The sequence below is a fragment of the Salvelinus namaycush genome, chromosome 1 (genome assembly GCF_016432855.1).
Source record: "Salvelinus namaycush isolate Seneca chromosome 1, SaNama_1.0, whole genome shotgun sequence".
Lineage (NCBI taxonomy): Eukaryota > Metazoa > Chordata > Actinopteri > Salmoniformes > Salmonidae > Salvelinus > Salvelinus namaycush.
Window position 1 is genome coordinate 64417525 of NC_052307.1, and position 18162 is coordinate 64435686.

The window sequence follows — 18162 nt, forward strand, 5'->3', positions numbered from 1 at the left end:
CCCTGAATGCTGATTAGCTGACAGCCGTAGTATATCAGACCGTATACCACGGCTATGACAAAACATGTATTTTTACTGCTCTAATTAAGTTGGTAACCAGTTTATAATAGCAATAAGGCACCTCGGGGGTTTGTGGTAAATGGCCAATATACCACGGCTAAGGGCTGTATCCAGGTACTCTGCTATGCGCCGTGCATAAGAACAGCCCAGAGCTGTATTTGAACATAGAGATACATTCAGATAGAACATGTATTGTGTACAACAGAATCATGTCAGCTATATATTTCATTTCTATCTGACTAAGCCCCTGACTGCTATATCTATATAAACTGACAACCCTTACCCTTTTTCTCATCCTCATTCCTTCTTTTTTCCTACACATCTTTCTCTCATCATATTCCTCATTCAATTCCACTCCTCGCATCTTCCCTCCCCCTTCTCACAAGTTCCCCTCCTGCTCAGAGGGGTTGGGTTAAATGCGGAAGACACATTTAAGTTGAAGGCATTCAGTTGTACAATTGACTAGGTATCCCCCTTTCCCTTTCCCTCCCTCCCTGGCTCCTCCCCCGACCTGCGCTTGTGCTGCGGCAGCCTGCTCCTGCTCCTGTTCCTGGTAGTACTGGGAGGCTCGTCGGTCCTCCTCCTCCTGCAGCTTCTTGGCCAGCTCCAGGTCACTGATGCCCTCGGGGAGCTGCTCCCACTGCAGGTCCTGACTCTGCTGCTCCTGCTGCAGCGACAACGCCATCAGGTAGTCCTGCATACAGAGAGGAGAGGGGGGGGGGGTAAAGAGAGAGAAAGAGAGAGAGAAAAAGAGAATAGAACCAGATCAATGAGTCTCACGTCATGGTGTTTACACTGTTACCAGAGTGATGTGCCACTGCCAAGTAAGCCTAGTTTAAGTAAGCCTAGTTGTAAGCTACAAAACACCACCCATTTTAAAGTCAGGGCTACACACCTCTTTCTTCATTCATAACCCTCATGTAGAGTGAAACCAAATATTTTCCTGAGTGCAGCATTAGACTGTCTTAATTGTCGGCTATGATATGACCTCTCAAGCATAAGAGTGTCTGGGTGGATGAGAGTGTGAGTAGAGATGACTCCTCCCCCCTCTCTGTATTGGGTGAGGTGGTGAATATGGACCCTGGCAGATGGACAAGCTGCAGGGCAGCCCTGCCACCAGGCCTAACGGGCCAGCCAATCAGCTGTCGTCTGCACAGGGGACACAAACCACATCATGCATTATTAAACAGCCAATCGAAGTGCAGCGTGATGCAGCGCAGTACATAGGGAGGCGCCACATGTCACGGTCATTTCCTGATCAGGCATTCAGACAGAGCAGATGAGCTTTGAACATATATTATTGAGGAACTTTCCCCCACTACTTCTCCAGAGTAGAGCTGAGTGCAGATGGAGCAGGCTAGGAAGCCACGGGGAAAACAGAGCCCAGATAGAGGGGATGTGTAATATTTACTGTACCCTTTATACAATCCACTCTGTTTTTATTTTATTTTACCATTATTTAACAAGGCAAATCAGTTAAGAACAAATTCGTATTTTCAATGACGGCCTAGGAACAGTGGGTTAACTGCCTTGTTCAGGGGCGACAACGACAGATTTTTACCTTGTCAGCTCAGGGATTCAATCTTGCAACCTTTCGGTTACTAGTCCAACGCTCTAACCACTAGGCTACCTGCTACCACAATCAGGTACACTCTGATTGTGACTCCCCCTGACCTAGTATTTTTGTAATGCTGCACTGTGACTGTGCACCTTGTTCTCCATGGTATACATCCTCTGCAAGAGATATGTGGTGCACCCAACAGTGCGAAATGGCTGCCATGAGTCAGCTAGATGGGTGTTCAGCATTGTTTGTCATTGCTCCCATTAATGAAGTGGAACTGGATCAGAGGGCCCAATTGGCGTAGTGGTCTGACCTGGTCTATCTGGTCCTGCTGTCCGCGGTACACCGTCTCTGGGTCTGACGGGGGTCGCAGGCGGAACTCAGAGTCACAGAAGTTGCCATCCCCGTCTACATTGTGCAGGCTCTCCCACACCACCTTCTCCTCCGTCAGGAAGCCCTGGTCTGTCACCAGGAGGTACAGCTGGCCCTGATCACACAGAGACACACATTATACATCTACACACTTTCACACTTGGGGTCATGGGTGCTACACACAGCTTGCTTCACTTGGCAAGCATGCTCACACACACACTCTCACACAGACAGGCCTGCTCAACTTCCCCTGCTACAGATAACAGGAAGAGCCTGTCCCAGCTGCAGTGATAAGTGGAGGGACCACAAGGCGGTTGAAACCATCGTAGATAGCATTAAGACTCGAGGTGCTGAATAGGTCCCCATCACGTGTCTACCATGCTCCTTGGGGCATTTGTATTTATGCCCTCACACCAGCTTCAGAACCCTGTGTACTGAGCATTAGATCACCTGGGCCTGGGATATGGGGAGATCTATTGGGAGGGGGAGGACAGGGAGAAGGGGAACGCACTAACAGTGCTCAGCTGTTAACAGATGGTTGAAAAGACTTGGATGAAAGAAAGTCCCCATGTGTCAACAACCTACAATACATAGAATGGGGTGATCTGATCCGGAAGCTAGCAATACATTTGAAATAAAGGTTTATCTGGGACTGAGTGATATGAATTCGGTAACATTATGCAATTAATTTATATAACACCCTTTCCCACTACTAAGAGGACAAGGCAGACTTAATTAACTTGTTTTTGTTCATAATGGATGGTGGTTTTGGGACGCTGTAGCAGAGGAAAGTAAGGAAGACCCATTCACAGTAAACAGTACTGCAAGGCCCCATTTGTCATAACCATGAAACAGTGGATATTGTCTCGTCAATGACTTGAGTGGTCATTCACCTTGAACTTGATCATGGTGCTGAAGTGGTTGTTCCTGAAGAACACACAGAGCTCTCCTTCCTGCACGGTGGACGTGAGCTCACACAGGCCGTGGTACGTCAGCTGGGTGGCCGTGCTGTGCAGAAACTGCTCGGCTACAAAGCCTGCAGGTAGAGAGAGAGGGAGAAAGAGAGAGAGGGAGGGAGAAGGCAAGAGATAGAGAGCGAGTCAGTGAGAGAGAGACAGACACACAAGACCGACAGGCTGACAAACAGACAAAGACTTAGGGACTGATATAGAGATATAAAGTGATGTACAGACGAACAAGGATAGACACACTGACCTATAGAATGAGACACAGAGAGAAAGAGAGCGAGATAGACAGAGTTGTATTGAGTGACACGAAGAGACAGGGGGATATTCTAACTAAGACGAGGAGACAACTAGACAGACCGTGGAGAAGCACTGGAGAGGAAACTGAGACACAGCTCTTCGCCACGCTAACTGACTCACTCTTTCGTTATTTGTTTATTTATGTGATGATGCTAAAATGTTTATTCTATTCTACTGAGCCTTTACTTTATGTTCGTATTCTTATATTTTATTCTTTCTTATTGTTGTTGCAGAACCTGCAAGTAAGCATTTCATTGGACGATGTATACCATGCGTATCCCGTATATACGACTAATAAAACTTAAACTTGATGCTAAAAGCATAAAACATTCAGCCCAGAAGAAAACGTGCCTATGACAGGAATACATCTGAACTGTCCTGGGTGAGCAATACGAGCAGCGTGAGAGAGGGAAGGGAATAGAGCTCAACTGAAGTCAGTCGTCCACAGGAATGTTTAGGCCAGGCCTCCGTTTATCTGCTCAGCGCAATAGGAGGAAATGTCGGCCTTATCAAGCAGCCTGGGATGTGTAGTGGAGAGGCAGCGAGAAAGAAAGCAAGCAACACATCCCCCCAGTCGGTCGGTCCACCCACCTTCCCCAGCCAGCTCACTGCTGGCCGACTGTTTGCAAGAGATTATCTTCTCCACCAGCTGGTTGTAGCTGCAGTTACCCACTGCCTTCACTGTGTCGCCCATCTGGAGGGAACATAAGAGGAGAGGGCATTCATCAACCATTGTTGTGTTCTATTATGCAGTGAAGAACAAGCGACAAGAGCATATTGTCATGTTTTCAAAAGAAAAATACTCAAGAGGAGCTGTACGCTAACCAGTCATTCTGAAGTAATTTCTTTCATAAATAATGTGTGGAGTTGGTTTATTGTCTATATGACAAACGGCTATAGAGTACCACAGTATGAGTTATAATACCCATAAAACCTAGTGGTCAAACAGGGAAATGGTTCCAATCGTTTTTCCACCATTAATTTTTCCCACAGGGGATTTTAGAAACACTTAAAATAAGGGCTGTGTTTCGTGTAGGCTTACCCTGGCGTGACGTTTTGATAACAGTGTAAATCTCTCTAGGACAAGGTGACTTTAAACAATATATTTGCCTGTATATCATAGCAATAGCTACATGGGTTAAAAAGGTAAACTTAGCGTTATGATGTTGCCATGAGCAGCAACGTAGTTACTGCAATGAGTGCGATGCAATACTTTGCTCTCACAGTCACACAGAGGATCTGGGCATGTGCACGGGTTTGCTTCACGCTGCTACAACGTGGTAACTACAGGACCAAAACAGCAGAGAAGTCCAGCCTCAGGCTTCAACGTTCTGAGTTATTGCGGATATTGACCCACTACTGCTGTTTTCTTTGTGCATTTATGTCAACTCGCTGAGTCTACTTTTAAAGGGGGCTGAGAGAGGGAAGGGTTCTCACCTGCAGGTCCACCAGCCAGCCGTGGTAGAGAGGGATGTCCAGCAGGTCAAAGACAATGCACTCTGGGGTGTACTCAAAGACCCGCACCCCTGTGAACTTCACGTTGACATCCAGCCCTGTCTGCAGCTTGTGCAGCACCGCCATGGCATCACTCATATTCTGGGGGACAACAAATAGAAAGTCATGTTCCTTTTCAAGGTCTTTAGCCAGGGATGTTAGTCTTTGTAGAATTCTTGTTAAGTATGGCATTGAAATAAGATTTGACATTGGAATAAATGTTGAGGACAGTGAACTAACCACTGTCACATACTACAGCAGTTACAGCTAGAAAAACAGCAGACTCACCCACAGAAACCTGCTAGTTTGTACTATCAGTTAAGTATACAAACTTTACAAATCAGAAAGTGTCCTGACCAAGGAACTTCCTGTCTACCGTACTCATCACTCCCTCCTGTCGTTCCCCCCTCAGACACACAAAAGACTAACAAGACCCGTCTGTAGCAATGCGCATGCCCCGCCCACCTGAGGATCTGTCTTTTTCAGCCATCTGTTTCCTGTGTTTGAGGGGTGCAAAATCCACGTGTAACTTAAATCTTTCTGAATTGATTGCTTTCACTTTACTTCTACGACTCCATCATACTTTTGCTTGTGCCTGTCTTTTTTATTCATTAACGTTACGACCGCGGAAATATTTGTAATGACCTGTCAAACACACTCCGGTAACGCCTGAAATGGGCTGAATGGAATACATTGTCTTTCCGTTGCATCTATAAGAACACTAAAGCTTCTTTTCGCGGATGTAACACATCTCAACACAAGAATGATCACTTTATTTTGATGGGTGTTCATTTTTTTGTGGAATTGAAAAAAGTTGTAATTTGCTACAGTTGAAATGTTGACAAATTAAATGCACTGAAATGAAAGCAACTTCTGAAAATGAACACTCGGATTATAGTGATATTATGTCTGAACTTGCAAACAATTCAAAGTATGTATAGATAGGTGTAATCTATAGCCAAGCGTGTTGATTTTTAATCCGAGGGTATCCTGCTATTGGCACAATTGTTGAATTATGCAACAGAATGTGACAACAGTCATTAATTAGGCAGTCTAGACAGCACAGGTGAGTGCAGGTAGACCGAGAGTCCAAGACAGAGGAAGTGTTTGTGGTTGCAGCCCTGTTCCACCCCTTTATGTTAATGTTTTCATTTATGCAAATACATCCATTGTATTTATGCAACTGTTTCAAGTACACATTTTCTTTATTTTAACATAAAATATAAAAGAAATACCTGACTTATATATACATATATATATCTATAAATAAAATGGTGAGTGCACCCCCCCCCAAAGAAATAAACACCTGAATTCCCAACAAAATCCCTGAATGCCATTCATTATTTTTCAGTGCCAGTAAAATGTTTTATGTGCTATAATTCAGTCAATCCTGATGGATAAAAAAAAATGATATAAAAGTTTGGAGTATCTTCATCTATTGTCCAACTGCTGCATTTATTAGAATTGTTTTCAAAACCTTTTAACAATTTTGATGACCGTTGCTTTGGTCTGTGTCACAGGGAGCCTCTGCAGCTGTCCCCACACCCCACACGCACAGAGAGGTGATAGTGGGTGACTTTGTGTGTATTTTCTCAATTTTCTAAGAGGATAACCTGTCAATAAGAGGGAAAATAAATTCCCAAAAGCAGGGAGATTCTCCAGCTTTCGCACTTAGCGGTGTGAGTCGTTGAAAAGCCTTTCGCTGGACGATCTGTGTGTGTGTGTGTGTGGGGGGGGGGGGGGGGGGGATTAGGACGCCTGTGGACAGTTGTGGGGAGGATTAGTATGGTTCATGTAACAGACCATGCAGCTGCTCCACTCCAAGGGAAGAGAGCTTCAGTCACATGACATCAGATGAACCCCCTGAGAGCTACTGATTAGCACCTCACTAAGCGGGGGACTTCATCCACTTCCACAGTGCTTTGCTTTGCTGTCTTAAAATTAGTGGATTCGGGTGTAGTGGAAACATTCTCTGGAGTGATGAATAATGCATCACCATCTGGCAGCCCGATAGACAAATCTGGGTTTTGCGGATGCCAGGAGAACTCTACCTGCCCCAATGCATAGTGCCAACTGTAAAGTTTGGTGGAGGAGGAATAATGGTCTGAATTTTTGGGGGGGTCATGTAGTCCATCATTGAGACACACAGCAAGGATTCTCTCTGCTTTATCCTCCATGTTTTCCTACTTGTATTCTTGAGGACAGGTGCTAAAGCACAAGTCAAACGTGAGTCAGCGCTGTATATACAAAATGTGCCTACAAGCAAAAAACACACACACTGACAAGTGCACACACAAACGTGTGGGCACTGCGTCTCTGTCTAGCGGGTGGCGAAGCTGGCAGCACAGTAAGAGATCAGGAACGTGCCCGCCCACTGCTCCCGCTCTGCCCAGTGCCCAACATGCTGCCTGCTCTGCACACCCACGCCCTCCTGCTGTGTGGCCAAGCCCTGCTCCACTCGGCTCCAGCCGCTCACAGTCTACAGATTATGACCTGACTACATCTAAGTAATGCCACCCTAACCACACTAATCATAAATTCTATGCTGAATATGGGATCCACACAGAGCCTGTGGTATTTGCATGTGATGATGTACAGTAGACTATTCCCTGGTCACTGGACAATGAAGGCCAGTATTCAATGGTTCCACTCCAGCTTTTACGGAAGAGGGAGACTGATTGGATAAACAGGCCGGCCTTCCTGTCACATGTTCCACTAGCAGGCTGGGAGCCAGATCAACATTTAATTCCCACAGCAGTCACACACACACACACGGCCACGCTCATCCGCCAGCTCAAACCAGCAGGTCTCTCTCTCTCTCACACATGCTCTGCTTCCACTTGGGACTGGTGAGTGACTCCAGACCTCCATCCGCTGGCAAATCAGGCTGATAGGACCACGAAGTTGACTGACAGACTGATTGACACACAGGCTTTGCTTCAGTTTTCATGTCAATGGCACACTGGACAGCTCCCCGAGTATTATGGAGATCTGGCACAAAACTTTATTAGGTAGTGTTAAAAAGAAAAACGCTATTGCAACCTCTTTGCAATAAGAAATTGAGACCAAAAGCTCAAGAGAAGTTCCAAGTGTTTAATACCAAGGATACAGTCAGCTGAGTGCACATATTTAGAAAGTTCACAAAACATCTTATCCTCTTCCCTCCTTTTTGTCACCACCCTCTTGTAGTTGTCACCTCCCCAGCTATACATTTTATGACCCCAATGAGTTTCCCTCTGGCTCCCCTGTGGAATGTCCATGGTCCTCTCTTTGTTTAGCCAGATGTCAGAATCCCACCTCGTCCATCTTCTGTTCTGGGCTTGACCCTGCTCTCTGATCCTAGGCAATTTCCTCTTCTCTGATTGGGTTATGGTTTCTAAATTAGCATACACACAGTTTCAGGACCTAAACTCCATTAATACTCACAGTAATCATTCACTAAACAGGATAAAAACTACAGTTTAACATGTTACAGTTTAATAGAATCCATCAGTAGCCCACGTTAGTTTAAGTCTGCATTTTAGTCTACAACTGTGCACTCTTAAAATCCACAATCATGTATATATACAGCAACACACTCCCATCCTGCTACATTATTTTTTAGGAGCATCTCCATCTCAATAAAATAGAACATTCTATATCGTATAACCATAAAAGCGCTGTCAAGTGAATTGTGCTACAGTGTGCAAACTCTCAGGAGTGCCCTTTATCATGGGAACATTACCAAGACCAGTCCTTGCGGAATAAATCTTTACTAATCGCTCCAGTTTCTGAGTTACTGTTTAACAACAGCCAAGCAATCGCTATTTTAATCCTCATATCCTCCGACAGATGATGTTTGATGTTTTGAACCCAGAATTTATAAATAGAACTCTGTTATGATGAACTCGTTCAACGCTCTTCAAAATCATAAAAGGAGCTTGACTATTCAAATATGCAGCAGACAATATCAAACAAAAAGTCAAGAACAAGATATATATATATATACACACATACATATACAGTTGGAATCGGAAGTTTACATACACCTTAGCCAAATACATTTAAACTCAGTTTTTCACAATTCCTAACATTTAATCCTAGTAAAAAGTCCCTGTCTTAGGTCACAGTTAGGAGCACCACTTTATTTTAAGAATGTGAAATGTCAGAATAATAGTAGAGAGAAGGATTTATTTCAGCTTTTATTTCTTTCATCACATTCCCAGTGGGTCAGTGGGTTTACATACACTCAATTAGTATTTGGTAGCATTGCCTTTACATTGTTTAACTTGGGTCAAACGTTTCAGGTAGCCTTTCACAAGCTTCCCACAATAAGTTGGGTGAATTTGGGCCCATTCCTCCTGACAGAGCTGGTGTAACTGAGTAAGGTTTGTAGGCCTCCTTGCTCGCACACGCTTTATCAGTTCTGCCCACAAATTTTCTATAGGTTCAAGGTCAGAGCTTTGTGATGGCCACACCAATACCTTGACTTTGTTGTCATTAAGCCATTTTGCCACAACTTTGGAAGTATGCTTGGGGTCATTGTCCATCTGGAAGACCCATTTGCGACCAAGCTTTAACTTCCTGACTGTCTTGAGATGTTGCTTCAATATATCCACATAATTTTCCTCCTTCATGATGCCATCCATTTTGTGAAGTGCACCAGTCCCTCCTGCAGCAAAGCACCCCCACAACATGATGCTGCCACCCCCGTGCTTCATGGTTGGGATGGTGTTTTTCGGCTAGCAAGCATCCCGCTTTTTCCTCCAAACATAACAATGGTCATTATGGCCAAACAGTTCTATTTTTGTTTCATCAGACCAAAGGACATTTCTCCAAAAAGGTACAATCTTTGTCTCCATGTGCAGTTGCAAACCGTAGTCTGGCTTTTTTATGGCGGTTTTGGAGCAGTGGCTTCTTCCTTGCTGAGCGGTCTTTCAGGTTATGTCGATATAAGACTCATTTTACTGTGGATATAGATACTTTTGTACCGGTTTCCTCCAGCATCTTCAAAAGGTCCTTTGCTGTTGTTCTGGGATTGATTTGCACTTTTCGCGCCAAAGTATTTTCATCTCTAGGAGACATAACGCGTCTCCTTCCTGAGCGGTATGCCGGCTGCGTGGTTCCATGGTGTTTATACTTGCGTACTATTGTTTGTACAGATGAATGTGGTACCTTCAAGCATTTGGAAATTGCTCCCAAGGATGAACCAGGCTTGTAGAGGTCTACCATTTTTTTCTGATTTCCCCATGATGTCAAGCAAAGAGGCACGGAGTTTGAAGGTATGCCTTGAAATACATCCACAGGTACACCTCCAATTGACTCAAATGATGTCAATTAGCCTATCAGAAGCTTCTCAAGCCATGACATGATTTTCTGGAATTTTCCAAGCTGTTTAAAGGCACAGTCAACTTAGTCACTAAGTGTCAAACTCTGGCCCGCGGGCCAAATTTGGCCCGCGGGGTAATTATATTTGGCCCGCGAGACAATACCAAATTACTACTAGAGCTGGCCCGCCGGTATTATACAGCGCATTCACCGCTAATACTACGAATCCCATAATGCTCTGCTGTTGTTTTCGCGCGCCAATCAGGACAGGACCCAGAAACGCCCTCTCCTCTGTGACAGTAGTCATAGCAACATAGACGCTACAACTGTCAGCGCGCTATCCCTTCCCAAAAAATGGCGAAAAGAAAGGCAGAAAACAGGAGCTTTCTGGACAAGTGGGAGGCAGAATATCTGTTTCCATATGTAAAAGACAAACCTGTTTGTCTTGTTTGTGGAGTCAACGTGGCTGTAAGTAAAGGAGTACAACATTAGACGACACTATGAAACGAAACACCATGACAAATACAAGGACCTGGACATGACTCAAAGGAGCCAGAAAGTAGAGGAGATGAAAAGAAGTTTGGTTTCACAACAGAATATGTTCAAAAAAGCCACATCACAAAGTGAGGCTGCTGTAAAGGCTAGTTATATAGTGGCAGCAGAGATCGCAAAATCAGCCCGGCCCTTTAATGAGGGAGAGTTCGTGAAAAAGTGCATGATGAAAGTTTGTGACCTCGTATGCCCAGAGAAAAAGCAAGCATTTTCAAACGTGAGCCTGAGCAGGAACACAGTAGCTGATCGCACATGTGATCTTGCCACCAATCTGTATGACCAGCTGATGGAAAAGGGAAAAGATTTCGTTGCGTTCTCCCTCGCTGTGGATGAGAGCTGCGACGCATCTGATACTGCTCAGCTGTCAGTCTTCATCCGTGGAGTGGACTCAAATCTGTGTGTTACGGAGGAGCTATTGGGATTCAAATCAATGCATGGCACAACCACAGGAAAGGAAATCTTTGAGGAGGTTTCCAAATGTGTAACTGAAATAAAGCTGCCGTGGGATAAACTCGTTGGATTAACGACAGATGGTGCGCCAGCGATGTGCGGTAAAAAGAGTGGACTGGTGGGCATGGTTCGGGAGAAGATGCGGGAAGAGAACTGTGCAGGTGAGCTAACTGTTTACCACTGCATCATACATCAGGAATCACTGTGTGCCAAAGCCCTAAAGATGGAACATGTTATGACCACAGTAACACAGGTAGTTAACTTTATAAGAGCCAAAGGTCTGAATCACCGGCAGGTAAAAAAATTTCTAGAGGAGTGTGGTTCGGAATACGCAGACGTGCCGTATCACACAGAGGTGAGATGGCTAAGCAGAGGAAAAGTACTGAACAGATGTTTCGAGCTGCGTGAGGAAATATGTCAATTCCTGGAAACCAAAGGGAAGGATACAGCAGAGCTCCGGGAGCAAAAGTTTCTGTGTGAGCTGGCCTTTCTCTGTGACATCTCGAGCCATCTCGATGCGCTGAACCTGCAGCTTCAGAGGCGGGGGCGCATCATCACAGACATGTACGCTGCAGTGAGGGCCTTTAAAACTAAACTGTGCCTGTGGGAGAATCAGATGCTGCAAGGAAACCCTTGCCATTTTCCCTGCTGCCAAACCATAAAAGCGCAGATCTCTACCGCCGTATTCCCATGCGCACAGTTTGCTGAAAAACTCAGTGTTCTCGCCGCTGAGTTTAGCCGGCGATTTGCCGACTTCGATGTCCAGAAATTTAGGTTTGAACTGCTTAGTAATCCCTTCGCAGTTGATGTGGAAAATGCACCAACCAACATCCAAATGGAGCTGATTGAACTCTAGTGCAACGACACGCTGAAGTCAAAGTATGATGCTGTGGGCGCCGCACAGTTTACACGGTTCATCCCTGACACAACGCCTCAGCTCCGCACCCAAGCTGCTCAGATGCTCTCCATGTTCGGCAGCACTTATCTATGCGAGCAACTTTTCTCCTCGATGAAGATGACCAAAACAACTCACAGGAGACGTCTGACTGATGAACACCTTCGCTCGATACTGAGGATTTCTTCAGCTCAGAGCCTGAGCCCAGACATTGATGAACTAGCATCCAAGAAGAGATGCCAGGTATCTGGCTTTGGCACATCAGATTAGATCAGTGTGCAATAATTAACGTTTTCTTTGTGCACTTTTTCTTGCTACAAGGCATGGGCTTGAATGGTTGATTGATTTATTATCATTTTATTTGTAAAATTATTAGCCAGTGGAAAAAGTTTATTTTGGTATTTAAATCAGAAGGCTGCAAATAGAAAAGAGGCATACGATTTTTATTTAAATTTTATTTATTTAATAAATGAATGCCATTGATGTGTTTTTTCATTTGAAATTCGATTTTGCATGTCTCCACTATTAAATTATATATTGTATGGTAATAAGCGATGCTTGTTCCATATTCAATGTTAAAGCAAAACTTGTTTGGGTCCATATTAAAAGGTTCATTTGTTCAATGTTGGCCCGCGACTTTGTTCAGGTTTTACATTTTGGCCCACTGGGTATTTGAGTTTGACACCCCTGACTTAGTGTATGTAAACTTCTGACCCACTGGAATTGTGATACAGAATTCTAAGTGAAATAATCTGTCTGTAATTTTTTTGGGGAAAAATGACTTGTGTCATGCACAAAGTAGATGTCCTAACCGACTTGCCAAAATTATAGTTTGTTAACAAGAAATTTGTGGAGTGGTTGAAAAACAAGTTAATGACTCCAACCTAACTGTATGTAAACTTCTGACTTCAACTGTATATATAAACTCGGCAAAAATAGAAATGTCCTCTCACTGTCAACTGCGTTTATTTTCAGCGAACTTTACATGTGCAAATATTTGTATGAACATAAGATTCAACAACTGAGACAAACTGAATAAGTTCCACAGACATGACTAACAGAAATGGAATAATGTGTCCCTGAACAAAGGGGGGGGTCAAAATCAAAAGTAACAGTAAGTATCTGGTGTGGCCACCAGCTGCATTAAGTACTGCAGTGCATCTCCTCTTCATGGACTGCACCAGATTTGCCAGTTCTTGCTGTGAGATGATACCCCACTCTTCCACCAAGGCACCTGCAAGTTCCCGGACATTTCTGGGGGGAAATGGCCCTAGTCCCCACGATCTGATCCAACAGGTCCCAGACGTGCTCAATGGGATTGAGATCCTGGCTCTATGCTGGCCATGGCAGAACACTGACATTCCTGTCTTGCAGGAAATCACACACAGAACAAGCACTATGGCTGGTGGCATTGTCATTCTGGAGGGTCATGTCAGGATGAGCCTGCAGGAAAGGTACCACATGAGGGAGGAGGATGTCTTCCCTGTAACGCACAGCGTTGAGATTACCTGCAATGACAACAAGCTCAGTCCGATGATGCTGTGACACACCGCCCCAGACCCTCCAACTCCAAATCGATCTCGCTCCAGAGTACAGTCCTCGGTGTAATGCTCATTCATTCGACAATAAACGTAAATCCAACCATCAGCGCTGATGAGACAAAACCGCGACTCGTCAGTAGAGCACTTTTTGCCAGTCCTGTCTGGTCCAAATCAAATGTTATTGGTCACATACACATGGTTAGCAGATGTTAATGTGAGTGTAGCGAAACGCTTGTGCTTCTAGTTCTGACCGTGCAGTAATATCTAACAAGTAATTTAACAATTTCACAACAACTACCTTATACACACACAAGTGTAAAGGAATGAATAAGAATATGTACATATAAATATATGGATGAGCGATGGCCATGCGGCATAGGCAAGATGCAGTAGATGGTATAGAGTACAGTATATACATATGAGATGAGTAATGCAGGGTGTGTAAACATTATATAAAGTGGCATTGTTTAAAGTGACTAGCGATACATTTATTACATCCAATTTTTAATTGTTAAAGTGGCTAGAGATTTGAGTCAGTATGTTGGCAGCAGCCACTCAATGTTAGTGATGGCTGTTTAACAGCGGTCCCAGCTTTGATGCACCTGTAATGACCTCGCCTTCTGGATGATAGCGGGGTAAACAGGCAGTGGCTCAGGTGGTTGTTGTCCTTGATGATCTTTTTGGCCTTCCTGTGACATCGGGTGGTGTAGGTGTCCTGGAGGGCAGGTAGTTTGCCCCCGGTGATGTGTTGTGCAGTCCTCACTACCCTCTGGAGAGCCTTACGGTTGTGGGCGGAGCAGTTGACGTACCAGGCGGTGATACAGCCCGACAGGATGCTGTCGATTGTGCATCTGTAAAAGTTTGTGAGTGTTTTCGGTGACAAGCTAAATTTCTTCAGCCTCCTGAGGTTGAAGAGGCGCTATTGCGCCTTCTTCACTGTCTGTGTGGGTGGACCATTTCAGTTTGTCAGTGATGTGTACGCAGAGGAACTTAAAACTTTCCACCTTCTCCACTACTGTCCCGTCGATGTGGATAGGGGGGGGTGCTCCCTCTGCTGTTTCCTTAAGTCCACGATCATCTCCTTTGTTTTGTTGACGTTGAGTGTGAGGTTGTTTTCCTGACACCACACTCCGAGGGCCCTTACCTCCTCCCTGTAGGCCGTCTCGTTGATTTTGGTAATCAAGCCGACCATTGTAGTGTCGTCTGCAAACTTGATGATTGAGTTGGAGGCCTGCACAGCCACGCAGTCATGGGTGAACAGGGAGTATAGGAGAGGGCGGAGAACGCACCCTTGTGGGGCCCCAGTGTTGAGGATCAGCGAGGTGGAGATGTTCTTTCCTACCCTCACCACCTGGGGGCGGCCTGTCAAAGTCCAGGACCCAGTTGCACAGGGCGGGGTCGAGACCCAGGGTCTCGAGCTTAATGACGAGTTTGGAGGGTACTATGGTGTTAAATGCTGAGCTGTAGTCGATGAACAGCATTCTTACATAGGTATTCCTCTTGTCCAGATGGGTTAGGGCAGTGTGATTGCGTCTTCTGTGTACCTATTGGGGCGGTGAGCAAATTGGAGTCGGTCTAGGGTGTCAGGTAGGGTGGAGGTGATATGATCCTTGACTAGTCTCTCAAAGCACTTCATGATGATGGAAGTGAGTGCTACGGGGCGATAGTCATTTAGCTCAGTTACCTTAGCTTTCTTGGGAACAGGAACAATGGTGGCCCTCTTGAAGCATGTGGGAACAGCAGACTGGGACAGGGATTGATTGAATATGTCCGTAAACACACCAAACCCACTGTCGTTTGTGCCCATAGGCGACGTTGTTGCCGGTGATGTCTGGTGAGGACCTGCCTTACAACAGGCCTACAAGCCCTCAGTCCAGCCTCTCGTAGCCTATTGCGGACAGTCTAAGCACTGATGGAGGGATTGTGCGTTCCTGGTATAACTCGGGCAGTTGTTGTTGCCATCCTGAACCTTTCCCGCAGGTGTGATGTTCAGATGTACCGATCCTGTGCAGGCGTTGTTACACGTGGTCTGCCACTGCGAGGACGATTAGCTGTCCGTCCTGTCTCCCTGTAGCGCTGTCTTAGGTGTCTCACAGTATGGACATTGCAATTTATTGCCCTGGCCACATCTGCAGTCCTCATGCCTCCGTTTCTTTTTTTGATGAGTTTATATATATATATATATATACACACACACTACCGTTCAAAAGTTTGGGGGCACTTTGAAATGTCCTTGTTTTTTAAAGAAAATCACATTTTTGGTCCATTAAAATAACATCAAATTGATCAGAAATACAGTGTAGACATTGTTAATGTTGTAAATGACTATTGTAGCTGGAAACGGCAGATTTTTTATGGAATATCTACATAGGCGTACAGAGGCCCATTATCAGCAACCATCACACCTGTGTTCCAATGGCACGTTGTCTTAGCTAATCCAAGTTTATCATTTTAAAAGGCTAATTGATCTTTAGAAAACCCTTTAGCAATTATGTTAGCACAGCTGAAAACTGTTGTGCTGATTAAAGCAGCAATAAAAATGGCCACCTTTTAACTAGTTGAGAATCTGGAGCATCAGCATTTGTGGGTTCGATTACAGGCTCAAAATGGCTGAAACTCGTCAGTCTATTCTTGTTCTGAGAAATGAAGGCTATTCCATGCGAGAAATTGCCAAGAAACTGAAGATCTCGTACAACGCTGTGTACTACTCCCTTCACAGAACAGCACAAACTTGCTCTAACCAGAATAGAAAGAGGAGTGGGAGGCCCCGGTGTACAACTGAGCAAGAGGACAAGTACATTAGAGTGTCTAATTTGAAAAACAGACGCCTCACAAGTCCTCAGCTGGCAGCTTCATTAAATAGTACCCGCAAAACACCAGTCTCAACATCAACAGTGAAGAGGCGACCCCAGGATGCTGGCCTTCTAGGCAGGAGCTTGGAGAGCTACGACTGTACGGCAGTCAGAACATTTTCCTTGGACAGTAATCGAGACTCTGGTATGTACACACGCACACATGACTGTTCTTCTCCCCGAGCGATGACGTCCGTGAAGAGAATAACATTCACAGATGTGCTGGTTCTTTGCCACAGCAGAGTGGAGAGAAGGAGGAGAGGAAGAAAGGCCATGCCCCACCCACATTCCAGGCAGCATGGATAGGGATGGGAGTGTGGATGGGAGTGGGAATGAGAAAGCCATCCCTGACAGGCCATGTGAACCACTCAGAGCCCCAGCACTGGCCTCGATCTGAACTCAGCCATGCATCCCTGAGCACCCTCCCACAGCGATGTGAAGAGACATGACCTGCCCCACATGACCATGTTGTGCCATAGGCCTGATAAGACGCGGCTTATGTAACCTATATAGGGGCTAAACGCAGCTCTAGGGCAGTGAGCTGTTTTTTATGTAACCTATATATGGGCTAAACGCAGCTCCAGGGCAGTGGGCTGTTTTTCCATATAACCATAATCATCATGCTGCTTATTTTCATCTTACATAAATATACATTCATTGGTCTTTCTGGAGATTCATTCCCAATGCAAATGTTGTGCAAATGCACATGACCGTATAAACACTCATCATCTTAACATTGCATCGTTGCCCATTAGAATATGATATATTTCTGGATAGAAGAGGACAGGAACTGCAGTCACTAAATGGCAGGCAGGGATATTTTAGGCTGGGAAGTGAGAACAAGTGATCCCCTTGGCGTGGTGCGAGTTAATAGTGTGATGCTGCTGCTTTACTTTTTGGCTGCTGCTCTGCCATCAGAGATCTAAGAGGGAGAGGGGGGTGCCCAACAGCCTAGAGCCTGCCTGCCTCATCCTGCATGCCTGTCTGATTCTCCAACATGAGCCACAGACAAACACAAAGAGAGATGGACCGGTAGACATGCGTATGATCAGTGAATAACTGCCCTTACTGATTGTGTTTAGGCAACAACAGTCCTTACCTGTTCATAGTTTAGCCGCTGGGCTTCTGAAATCTCTTTCGGCTTGGCATCGAGGATGTAGTCTCCTGCAGGGGAGAGAGAGTGAGGGAGAGAGAGAGGAGGAAGCAACATCAGAGAACCTGGGGATACAGGCCAAGTAAAGCAGCCACAGACACACAGGGGAGCTGAGAGGGAAAATATCATCAGGGTAGAGCCCTGCCCGCTCACCAGTGACATCACAGCCTGCTTACGTCAATCCCAAGTGAAGAGGTGATATTATCGACTATGTTCTGATTTCATAAGAAGTGTCTAATCCTCAGTGAGAAGGGGGATGTTGAGTGTTAAGCGCTGGCCAGCTGTTTTTCCAGGAAGGGCTCGGCCAGGCATGCGGGGTCAGTCAAGCCCTAGCCAGTGGGGAGCCGCTAGAAAGGTGTTAAGGGCTTAGTGTAGGACCTAGGAAGAGCAGCCACTGGGGCAGGCAGGGAGAGCCTTGTGAAGAGCCCTGTGGTGCTAATCACAGTGCACCTGTCATCCAACCATTAACATCGCACCCAACTCCACCCTCCCCTCTCTGAGCAACACATAGCGGCAGTGTCTAGCTGTCAAAAACATACCCACTTGCGAGATATTTTATGTTACAAGATAATGATTCTGAGACTTTTATATCTGAAAAACAAAAAAATAGGCCTACTTTTTCCTCATAACCCAACGATTGCTTTCTTACTTTAACAAAGT

General features: G+C 45.3%; 1 protein-coding gene across 2 annotated transcripts in view; it reads right to left on the minus strand.

Annotated features, from left to right (window-relative positions):
- LOC120047236 (ubiquitin carboxyl-terminal hydrolase MINDY-2-like) overlaps nucleotides 1-18162 on the minus strand; it is a 29973-nt gene that overhangs the window by 4552 nt on the left and 7259 nt on the right. For both annotated transcript variants that reach the window (XM_038992775.1, XM_038992768.1), the window contains exons 3-8: nucleotides 17449-17513; nucleotides 4696-4854; nucleotides 3850-3952; nucleotides 2887-3029; nucleotides 1935-2108; nucleotides 572-754 (exon numbers count right to left, since the gene is read on the minus strand). In XM_038992775.1, coding sequence (XP_038848703.1) covers nucleotides 572-754; nucleotides 1935-2108; nucleotides 2887-3029; nucleotides 3850-3952; nucleotides 4696-4854; nucleotides 17449-17513 — 827 coding nt within the window. The remainder of the gene's footprint in view (nucleotides 1-571; nucleotides 755-1934; nucleotides 2109-2886; nucleotides 3030-3849; nucleotides 3953-4695; nucleotides 4855-17448; nucleotides 17514-18162) is intronic.